At 39.7% G+C, this 12284-nt stretch overlaps 1 protein-coding gene across 1 annotated transcript in view; it reads left to right on the top strand.

Moving 5' to 3' along the window:
* LOC138041097 (pyroglutamylated RF-amide peptide receptor-like) overlaps nt 1-4486 on the top strand; it is a 31265-nt gene extending 26779 nt beyond the window's left edge. Inside the window, exons 4-5 of the mRNA XM_068886867.1 lie at nt 2266-2520; nt 4063-4486. Coding sequence (XP_068742968.1) covers nt 2266-2520; nt 4063-4368 — 561 coding nt within the window. The 3' untranslated portion in view covers nt 4369-4486. The remainder of the gene's footprint in view (nt 1-2265; nt 2521-4062) is intronic.
* The last annotated feature ends 7798 nt before the right edge of the window (nt 4487-12284 follow it).

Raw genomic sequence — 12284 nt, 5'->3', positions numbered from 1 at the left:
AGCTATGATCTTCGCAGTTATGAGCGCAATTTTTGCAATTGCGTAGAGAAGCCTGAAAAATTCAGGACTTTAACGGAGGAATGAATCAATGATGAAATGGTATATGAAATGAACCATATATGAACTGCGGATATGAAATCAAGTGAAGCTATGATCTTCGCAGTTATGAGCGCAATTTTTGCAATTGCGTAGAGAAGCCTGAAAAATTCAGGACTTTAAAGTCCTGAATTTTTCAGGCTTCTCTACGCAATTGCAAAAATTGCGCTCATAACTGCGAAGATCATAGCTTCACTTGATGTAATTTATATGTTATACAGATTTCAAAAAAATTATTTATCAGAATAAGGCTAAGTATGGGGGATTCGCACTCCTACATCGAACTCTCTTGGTTATATTCATTTTTAAGTCAGAGGAGCATCAAACCTTGTCAGAGGCTATTATGTCGTAGGTAAAAATATGATAATTTGAGAGGAACAACACAGTGCAAGATGACGGTCAACTGAAGAAGATTTCATTTTCCTAAACCGCCAAAACCACTTTGACAAATGGCGACCGGTTTGTTATTCTTCTTTCTTTACGGTGATTAGACCTTCAAGGAACGAAATGATGTATGAAATGAATCATATGCTGAACTGCGGATATGAAATCAAGTAAAGCTATGATCCTCGCAGTTATGGACGCAATTGTTAGCAATTGCGTAGAGCAGGCTGAAAACTTCAGGACTTGAACTTGAAATTTTTGGTTCAACGTATCGAGGCTAGAATGAGTTATTTCGGATAAAAGATGAACTTATTTTTCCGTCATTGTGAAAGAGGCCTTTAGTAGCACACGCCTTGGTACTTCATGTATCTTTTAATATAGGGTATCCAGTATGATACCCTATCTTTGGCTACCTTTAAGGAATACATAAAGTACCTATCAGCACAAGAGCGAAACAACAAAGTGGCGGCGAGTTAAGAGCGAATGTCACGCAATAACGTGCATACTGTAACAAACAAAGTCCTCGATTTTTTTTTTACCAACCGGGTGGGATGCTGAACTGGTAACACCACTGCTTTTTATCGTCAATTAGAGTGTCGACAGAAAAGCTCCCTCTCAAACATGTTTTGATGCTACTCTTGTTTGACGAACACTAAATGTAAATTAAAAAAACCAACATTTCTACATTGTTTTGATCAGAGTTGCACTAAAACCTGAGTCGTTTTGTACCAATTGATTAAATAGATTTGAGATAAATGCCCCTTAATTAAAAGCTTCTATTCTTCGTAAGCAGCCCCATTTAACAGTGGCGACATCAATCAGTGAGTATAAAAGGACTCGGTTTTAATCACTACGTTGACGCATTGCATTACCGTGAGGCCGTCTTGAGGCGTACCCGTTGCTTGACACGCTCCACTTTACCTACCACCCTGCATCTGGTCAGCTCTCCTCATTTTCCACCTCTTGACCAGTGTAGTCGCCGTTAATGTGAATGGTCTTTCTAGTTATGCCTCAAGAGAGCCGGATGATGGGAGAGAACACATCCCTCATAAATGGATCTCTTCCAATGATAACTTTTTTTCAATCTAAATTTAGCCCGTGGTCATGATGCGCGGCTATTTTAAGGAATGATGAAATGATATATGAAATGAATCATATATGAACTGCGGATATGAAATGAAGTGAAGCTGTGATCTTCGCAGTTCATATATGATTCATTTCATATTCCATTTCATCATTGATTCATTCCTCACGGGACCATTAAAACCCACAAATGACCAGCTCCCAACGTCAGTGGCTTCATAGCTCAGTTGGTTAGAGTGTCGCACCGGAATCGCGAGATCACGGGCTCAAACCCCGTTGAAGTCCTGAAGTTTTCAGGCTTCTCCACGCAATTGTAAAAATTGCGTTCATAACTGCGAAGATCGTAGCTTCACTTGATTATTTTAAGGAAGACACGTGGCTGGTTATCATTGGCTGCGCGACCAAGGGCACGGGGCCAAAATAACTTTCACAGCATGGCGCGAAGCTCAAAGTAGATTGAAAAAACTTTCATAGGGCATGGGGGTGTGTGGTCTCTCCTCTCTCACGCCTTCAAAGTGTATTGGTTCACTCACACAATGGGCAAGCAGCTCATCATTCGAAAACTCAGTGTCCGTAATTAGGCAGTTTTCTTGCCTTGATCCTCCCTGAGAGTGGAATAATCTCTCCTCTCCCTTCCTCGATTTTTGTTTGTACATACATCTTCATTCTGAACAGGGCTTAAGACGTTCACTGTTATTTCAGGTGATTATTCCGTGTTCCTGGATTTTTGGAGTGGTGATCTGTTTACCAGGTTTTATATTCAAGAATTTTGACGCAAAAGCAACTTTCTGTATCAGAGAATACCCCGAAGAATGGATGGGCAAAACCTATACTCCGATTTGGAATCTGCTATTGGTGTTTTTTCCGGTTGTAATAATGGCCGTTCTTTACTTTAGAATTGTTTACACTTTGTGGTTCCATCGCCCAGAGCACAGTGCCTTCGACAATCGGCAGCAGGTAAGGTTAGATTAGGAAGAGAAGTGTTACACTTCCAGCAGAGTCAGTCAAGCAATGCGCCGTCCAGTTTCGTCAAGCAGTCGAGAGAAACTTCCGAAGGTGCCAACTGGCCGTTTCTCCCGACTGCGTGACAAAAAAATGATTGATTGAAAAAACCGCAGAATTCAAACCTGTTACTTCTTACGTGTGTTTATTTTAGAAAACTTGCCCGTAGAGATTTTGTTCCTGCTTGTTCGTCTTTTAAACACCACAGGTCAGGTTAGGATTAGTTTTGGTTATTATATATGAGTATGAATTATGACTTACTTTACAAAAGTAAATAATGGAAAGAACTGTGGTGGGTTGAGCATGCAGACATTCCAACCCTCCCGATTGAGTCTCCCGATTTTTATCAGGTTCTCCCGATTTATCATAATATTCTGAGAACAGGGAAAAATTTGCTAATCTTAATTTTTTTTGTGTGTGATCTGAGTGTAAAACGTTACCTATTACACTTTCTTATCGTATAATGTCTCGCCAAGTCTCTCCATTGAACACCCCGTGTTGTGCAAACTCATAAGGCCAGCAGTTTTACTTCATTTAGTAGTTCCAAAAATGGCGCACAACTTTTTCTACCTTGTAGAATACCACAAAAATATGTCAAAATGCAGGAAATGGGGACAAGAGAGACAAAGAAATTACAACATAGTTTTAAACTAAATAAATAAATAAAATTGAAACATGGGGAGCAATGCTATGAAACTAACAGGATGTACTTATGCTATCGATCATATTTGACATATTCATTACCATGAGGGCTTGACCCGACCAATGCATGAATGGCTGCATTTCCGTACTGGGTTCGGCCTCTCATGCACTCTATATTTACTAGTCGTTCTCAATGAGCAGCCCCCAAAGAGGGGAGGTTTTTTTAAGACCAAACGTCTTGTAGTAGTCGATGGGGATGATAGCCATTGACATAACATGCGACTGTCTTCGTCCCAAACTCGACCGACAATGCGAAGAATCTGAAGCGAAATGTTTCTCAAACCAGAGAACAACACAGTTTGAAAAGAACAATTTACTGCCGGCCATTTTTGCATTCGGTCTATACGTGTTTTCAATCCCTTTTTGGGGGGTTGATAGCCAATTTAAACTAGGGAAGGGTATATATTCAGCCTAGGTAAAATGAGGATCACCAATTTACTTAACCTAGGTAAAACGGATTCAACCTGAGACCAGGTTGAATCGAAATCAACGACCTCCGGAATTCCCGCTGGTCGGATGCTCTACCCATTGAGCAACGAGGACTCCTGGGGAAATACTAGGTCGTATATCTAGGGATTAAATAGACAATGTGGTCCGCCCGCCGGTTTACTGGGCTCTAATTTTATACAGTTGAATTTGTACGTCCCGCAGACCAGCGCGCCATACAATGCAATAGCTCAATGAGTAGGTCCAAAGCCTGCCTAGGGAATGAAGAGAAGAAAGAAAAATAGCCCTCGATTCTCCATTTTTGATCGGATAGTTTAAAATATGTTTTCAAAAACCTTTTTTGATCAGCAGGGAGTGTTGAGAGTACGGAAGCGAGTCACCCTCATGGTCGTCACAGTTAGTGTCATATTCGCAATGTGTTCGATGTATGGAGCTATTACCTATATGGTGGCTATCTTTTCGCCCGCGTTCGGCCCTGGTGATGTTGCATATGTCACGCAATCTACAGTGGTCATGCTTAATTCCGCTGTCAACCCAATTGTGTATGCCTTGATCAATCAACAGTTCAGCAAGAAGATCAAGTTCATGATGGGCTGTAGATGTCGCCCTCGGGTACACCCCATTAGGGAAGGGCGGAACATGGAAGTCAAGTAAATTTATATAATAAACTAGGTAAAAATATCTGGCATAAACTATAAAATTCTAAGCCATTCATATAATACATATATATAGAACCTATATAATAATATGATAAAAATAGAATATGAAACGGAAGAACATATAGCACTAAATAATGAATAAATGATAAATAAAATAGCAATAAATCAAGTTAGCCTGCTTTCCATGGATGCCGAGTGTACATTATTTAAAAAATTCATTGCGCAGCCAGATTTAAAACTGTTTATGGATTCCGCTTCTCGAAGAGTCGAAGGCAAACTGTTCCATAAGACCGCCCCGCTATAGCGAAAACTATTTTTGAGATTTATATTATTGGTTCGGGGGAGACGGACAATAAATCTATTAGAGGAATCTCTCAGGAAATAATTCGAAACACGGTTTACAAATCTATCCTGTAAATACTCCGGCGCTAAACCGTGAGTACATTTGTAAACCATGTTTACTGTGTGGGGCGCACGACGACGAGCAAGTTCAATCCAATTTAACTGCTTAAAGTGGCTCGACTTCAGTGTCGTAGTCAGAGTAAGTCAGAATCCTGGCAGCGTGATTTTGGAGCTTCTGCAGCTTCCCGGCATTAGTCGCCCCGCAAATATTCTATGCTATGTCACAATAATCAAAGTGTGGCTGGATTATCGAATTGTATGCGCAAATTAAGGTTTCTGAAGGAACGAACGAACGACCGCGCTTTAGGGCACCTAAACCCGAAGCAGCTTTTTTAGAAATTTTACTAACGTGTGTATTCCAGGAAAGATGCTCGTCGGCGTAGACCCCACGACATTTGGTAGAGGCAACTTGAGAGATTGGAGAATTATCAATAGCAAGAGCAAGAGATCGGTCAATAATAATAATAATAATAATAATAATAATAATAATAATAATAATAATAATAATTTATTACTTATTAGGCGCAAATTAACATCTGAATATGATCAAATGCGCCTTACAACTAAAACTACTCCTAATAATTACAATAAAATATAATTAAGAATACTTGAAATTAATAACTTTAAAAGTAGTCAATCTAACAATAAGAGGCAAAAGCCTTCCTAAATAAATAAGTCTTTATAGTTTGTTTAAAAACCAAAAAGTCATCGATGTCTCTAACACTCGCAGGCAGGCTGTTCCACAATACAGGGGCAGCTGTTTGGAATGATCTGTCTCCCAGAGTTTTCTTTGTTTTCTTTATGGGCAACTGTAAAAGTAGTTCTTTAGAAGAACGAAGCTGGTACTTACATTTATCCTTTAATCGAACCAGATTACAGATATAGGACGGCGCCAGTTGATAAATTGCTTTAAACGTTAAAACTAATATTTTGAACTCGATACGGTAAGTAACGGGTAGCCAGTGCAAAGAAAATAAGACGGGTGTAATATGATTAAACCTCGGAGTTGAACATACGAGCCGGGCAGCACTATTTTGGATGCGTTGTAACTTACTTATGTGTATCGCTGGAACTTTATAAAGAAGACTATTACAATAGTCTAAGCGGCCAATAACAATGGAGTGGACAAGCGTATGTGCGGCATCGATGGTGAGGTACTTTCTGATCCGCCTTATATTGTAAATATGAAAAGACGCAGCTTTACATATCTTATTAATGTGTGGAATCATACTCAGGTTCTGGTCAAACCATGATCCTAAGCTCCTAACTGAAGTTACGGGAACTATACTGCTCTCACCAACGGTAAGACCATCAATGTTCACTTAAGTCAGTTGCTTTCTGGTGCAAGAGCTCTTAACCTCTGCCGAGACCCAATCACCATGAATTCAGTTTTGGATTTGTTTAGTGTCAGTTTGGTGGCCACCAGCCAATCGCTAATGTTGAAAAGGTCATGGTTTAGGTTGCGCTCAATAAGATCAGGGTCACTACCAGCAAAAGTCAAGTGTGTGACGTCAGCATACGTCTGAGGAACTGTAAATTCCAGGTAGTTTGGCAGATCATTTATGTACGATACAGTATAAATACAAGTGGGCTTAGAATAGCTCCCTGAGTATATATATATATACCAAAGGAGGGGGATTTGCTCCCGGCGGTGGTACTGCCATATATGGACTATATAGGTATGTGCCGCTGTGAAGGGTATGGTTTTCAAGAAGTTTACTCTAGGTTAGAGTATATAAATCATAGCGTTTGGGTCTAGAATAGTGTATCATTTTTCACGAAACTGACCAGTCGCTTGAAGATTTTATATCAAGACTAAGGAAACCAGAAATTCCCGTTCAAAAATATAAAAAAATCGAGTCGGCAAAGTTTAAGTTTACGCAACTCAGCCTCAACGGTGTAAGATAAATGGCTATTATGAAACACTTCTGGATATCAGTAACTGTCAAGTATCGGGGTTTAGACGGAAATCGATGGGAGTTTACTCTAGTATAGGGTAGCAAAATTCAGCTGAACTAGCTCTGGTATAGGCTAATATTTCCAGGGTCCCAGCGGCACATCTCCACCCAGAAATTCCTAAATTCCCCCCCTCCCCCACCCCCGCGGGGATTTGCTACCCGAGAGAGAACCATTTACACAACATTTTTGAGTACGGGAGAGAAGATAGGATTCAAACCACTTATAGGCAGAGCCAGAGACACCATAGTCCATCAATTTAGACAAAAGAATGGAGTGGTCAACGGTATCAAAAGCGTTTTTTTAGATCGAGAAATACCACGGCATCCACATTTCCCCTGTCCACATTGAATGCCCAGTTGTCAGTGGCCTTGAGTAAGGCAGTGACTGTGGAATGAAGACATCGAAATCCAGTATCAGATTATTCTGAGTTAAATAACCGTACAATTGATTGTAAGTGATTCTCTCAAAGACCTTAGCCACAATAGGCGTGACGGAAATTGGGCGATAATTATTCAACTCTCAGTTTTCTCCTTGGTTGAACAGTGGAATCACCTTTGAGCATTTCCACTCCTCAGGAAAGATGCCAGAAACAATAGACGTATTAAAAATGCTGCAGAGTGAGGATGCAATGTGATCTGAACATTCCGTTATAAGTCTAGCTGGAATTTTATCAAGCCTTGTGACCCTTGATTACTCAACTTAATTAACAAAGAAAACAAATCTAAATAATTGGTTGTTTTTTGCTCAAGGTATTGTTTGATTTACTTATGTAGCCAAGGTGCGATAAATTATTACGTGAAGGAATTTCATTAGCTAAATCAGCACCTACAATGGAAAAGTGCGAATTGAAAGTGTCAGCCAAATTGCTTGCGTCTGTGATCGAGGTCCCATTGATTTTAATTTCTTTGATAAGAGAATTAACCGTTTTCCGCGATGTGACTTCGTTCATGGCACGCCAAGTATTACGGATGTCACCTTCAATTACACGGAAGGCATTATGATAATAATATATAGTTGCGATATTTTTTAAACAAGACGCCTTTAAGGGCGTATCCGTGGGATGCACAAACAGTTAACTTAATTGTCTAGTTACAGCGAACTACAACTACGGGTAAACTTTGGAAAATGGCTACAGATTACCAGAAAGATAAATCTTTAAATGAACTAGAAGTTGTTTATTGTGAAAACAGTTGTTAATCCTTAAGACCCGAGGGGGCTAACAGACAATTTGACTGTTAAGATAGCTAGATTTAAACAAACTCTTTAAAATGGGCATACTTATCTTGAGTGAGTTCATGCATTTTACTGTCTTGCTGCCATAAACAATACTTATTATTGTCATCGTACGCTCAAAAATTTTGCTTGTCATATCGCTTGTCTGATGACAATGTCTGAGGGTTTCTCCAATCGACGCCGGAGAGAAACTCTCGTTTGAATTCTCTAAATGGAATATCTCTAACTCCAACCAATCTTTTAAAGTGATTGTGGTATAGTTTTGAAGCAAGCAACCGTGGACAATCTTCCTGTCGGTGTACGTTGGATCAGTGGCTTGATCTGATCTGCGTAATTACAGGTTGAGAAACTAAATATTTTAAGCAAGAGCCGATACAACGTAGATTTTTGATTTTAGTAGTGTACTATATTTCGGCTGGCAAACCAGCCTTCTTCAGGTACAATGAGAGTTTTTGATTTGTTACTGGGTTGCCAGTATGGCAAACCCAGTCGCAATCTGTGTTTCATTTGTTGGTTTTATTTTTTTATTATTTTTTTTAGTGTTTTTATTCTTTTAGTTTTTTTTTTCTGTGTCGGTAAAAGTCTTGCCTGTTACTCCCCTGCTAAGTGGTGTCTTTGTGCATAGACCCTTCTGCGCGTATTTTCTTAGGATCGAGAGGGTAGTGAGAAATGCATAGATTTCTCTGGTGGACACAGTAGAATGATGAACTTAACCAGCAATGGCGTCGAAAGTCATGTAACGCGAATGGCGTTTAAGTGCATCTTTAAACAAAATATACCCAAGAATGGAACGTCAATAGGATAAACAAGACAGGTGGTGAATCCGGAATCTGGAATCTTAAAAGCGACGAGTAATGGACTTCGACAACAGTCTTTTTCCCGTCGAGCCTAAATCAAAGTGAGCTGTATTTCGAATATTTTGCCAAGTGTGCTGTTATGTACAACACTGAAACCAAATGAACAATTCTCTGGTAACTCAGTATGGGTTCAACAAAGACAGAGAAGGAATCCATAAAGTGGATCTGTTATCTCAGTTGTCTCACTTAACAATTGGAAATTTCACTAATTCAGTGGCGTCGAAAGCCATTGTAACGTGAATGGCGTTTTAGTGGATCTTTAAACAAAATATACCCTCGTGGAGCTCAAGAATGGATCGTCAATTGGATGAACAAGACAGTGCTGAAAAATAAATAAAATGTATCTGGGTTTTAAGCGACGAGTAATGGTCTTCCACAACAATTTCATTTTTCGCCTTAGGATATCAAGTGAGCTTTGTTTCTAATATTTTGCTAACTTGGTATTATATAAAACACTGAGATCAAATAGCAATTTTTTATGGATTTAACAAGCATCTTAACAAGCATCTTAACAAGCATCTTAGTTGTCTGGCAATTTACATTTACCGGTATTTTGTACTCAACTCTGCAAAGGTGTAAAGAAATTGGAAATGTGACAGTGAAGAATTATTTGAATGAAAGTTGTTGTCTCTTTCGTGCTTCATTATTTACGGTCAAGGTTCCGGGTCGAAAAGGGTTTGATGTGAACTGTCAGAAATTTATTTAATTGCATCTCTTGTTTGCACGCACGCAATTGAACTAGGAAGGGTTTTTTGCCTCGGAAAAGGATTTTGCCGAGATATTTCCAGCCTTTGTGAACTTTAATATCATGTTGTGTAACAAACTTGCATACCTGGGTTGAAATGTGATACACGAGGATTTTTGTGGTATTGCTCTGTAAGCAGGAAGGGCTTACGAAAATAAACAGGTCTGTTGGAAGCGTACTTGAGTTTCAACAAAATGAGCCCCAAAATCAGCAAAAAATTGTGATGCTGATGAATAATAAAGTAGCTGCTATTTCCAAAAGGATGGAATTACGTGGTGATAAACAACCTCATCTTGGAGAGTAAATTTTTGACTTTGCAGAAACAATGGTCAAACTCAAGAGATGGGCGATTGAGTAACTAACAAAAACAAAACCTTGTATCTTCCAATCGTTTGACACATATGATTCACTGTTTTGCGAGTAAACACGCCGCGGTAACTTCATCACGGCGCCCGCTGAATCCGATGTCACTTTCGATTTTGCGCTTTACTTTTGCAGCCAAAAGTACAGTAACAAAAATTAACGTAGCAAAAATCTCCCAAAATGTTTGTCGTTGATCGTAACTTTTTATATTCGGGTTTTAAAATTAATGTTGTTTTCATGTCGTAAATGTTGTTGCTGATGACAAAATATTTTATTCTCGATCGACCATCCTGAAAACTTCCTTCTGCTGTTCCTAAGAACTTTGTAGCAATATTTATTCACTTTTGCTTCAATATTTGTTTTGCATAAAGCTAGCTAACAAAATCTGTACCTTGCTTAGTTCGCATTTTTGGGCGTTAAAGTAGAATTTTCGGTCCTTTGCTTCTGTTACGGAGTGGTATATTTTTTAGGCCACCCATCCAGATACTAACCCCGCCGGACAGGGATAACTTCAATGAACTTTTGTATGACAAAGCTGTCAGACGCTCAGAGTGCACGCTTAAACTTCTGGTGAAAAGAAGTTGTGAGGGAACTTGGAAATGATCAACATGCCAGCGTAGAAGCCAATGTCTCTCGATTCCCTTTTATTTTCTTCAATCTTTCTGGGTTTGGTACTTTGCGGGTAACCACATGTCTTCTCAGGGGGCTATTTACCAAAGACTTTTACCATGACACAACAATGATATACAATACCAAAACAATTTGGTGTACTATTAAAAGTAAAGTAGTCTGCTTAGGAGCAAGAAGGCTCAATCAAGCCGGGATGTATCTCCGGTTTCATTAGCATGAAGCGACCAGGAGTATTCGCTACTCCCCCCCTGGATGGGATGTTAGTCCATCGCAGGGTTATCCCCAGCAATTCGCCGGTACCTATTTATACACCTGGGTGGAGAGAGGCACCGTGAGAGTAAAGTTTCTTTCCTAAGAACACAACACAATGTCCCCTTCCAGGACCTGAACCCGGAGCACTCGATCCAGAGTCGAGCACTCCAACCATGAGGCCACCTCGCCTCCTATCGTGTACTATTAGAGCTACATATTGACCTTGAATATCCTGGAAGACAAAACGCAGCCCAGTTGACACCAGGCCACTTTGGAAAATACCATAATACTCTTTGTTTGTCCCCCCAAATTTTGCATGAGCATTGCTTTTGTTTTCTCTTGGGACCATTGTAAGTCCCAGGAGAAACTGGAAACAATGCTTATGCAAAATTTGGGGGCACAGACAAAGATTATTATGGTATTTTTCAAAGTGGCCTATATGGAATAAAGTGCTGTGTTACTGCACTACCACACGTACGCGATGCGTGCCTATTTTCTTCTTAAGATGACATTTTTTTTCTTTCTGACAAAATATTAATGATTAATAGGCTGCTAGCCAAGTTTTTAACCTGAAAAAAAGATCTGTTTCGTCGTATCAACGTGAGGCAAAGGGCCTCTGCTGGCAGAACTTCTGGGTGACACCTTAAGGATGTTCGCGCCCATTGCTACCGCGCATCCTTACAGCGCACGCAAATTCACATGCCACGTCATCGAGCGCGCGCGCGAAGTACTAAAATGAACAATGATAGGGCAGATGGCCATTGCTATAGTTTTGCTTGGATTTAACGATCTTGGATGTTCAGTGACCCCTACTTTTCTTTCCAGAAACAGATTTTATTTACAATTATCTCCACATTGTCCAAAAATGAACAAAAAATCAATGTGGGAAGTTAAAAAAATTTCAAGATTTCTGTCCTCGGGAACAAAGGAGACTAATGTCACGCATGCGCATTATCAATGGCAAATTCAATTTTATTTGCATTGTGATCGGTTGGAAACCTTCGAGACAGTGTTAGAACGCGGGAAGAAAAGATGTCGACGTTGTCACTAGTTGTAGTTTTTATCTCATTCACTTTCAATGCTATCTATGCACTTGTGGTACAAATACCGAAAGAAGATGGACCAAAGCTAGAAAGACCTCGGCAATTCCTTCTACTTGGGAAAGTCCTTTATCTCGGATGAAACGAAACATGCTTAGATCGGCTGTTTTAGAATGATGCGGTGTGCTCAGACTTGTCAAAGAATTGCGCGAAGTTGGAAAAAATTTGCCTTATTTGCAACGCGTATAGTCATGATTGAATGTGCCAATCACAATATTGAATAATGTTACGTATTAAAGTAACTGGAACCGACATTAAAATTTTCCGCTGTGTTTTTTTCTCGTGGATACCCGCGCTTGAAGTGAATGCAAAACAAATTTGCCAGGTTGACGGGATTTGCTTATGGCGCGTCAGTGGTAAATGAGCTGGT

Source organism: Montipora capricornis, chromosome 3 (assembly GCF_036669925.1).
Source record: "Montipora capricornis isolate CH-2021 chromosome 3, ASM3666992v2, whole genome shotgun sequence".
NCBI lineage: Eukaryota > Metazoa > Cnidaria > Anthozoa > Scleractinia > Acroporidae > Montipora > Montipora capricornis.
Note: the sequence above shows the minus strand (reverse complement) of the source record. Positions and strands in the feature narration are given on the sequence as shown.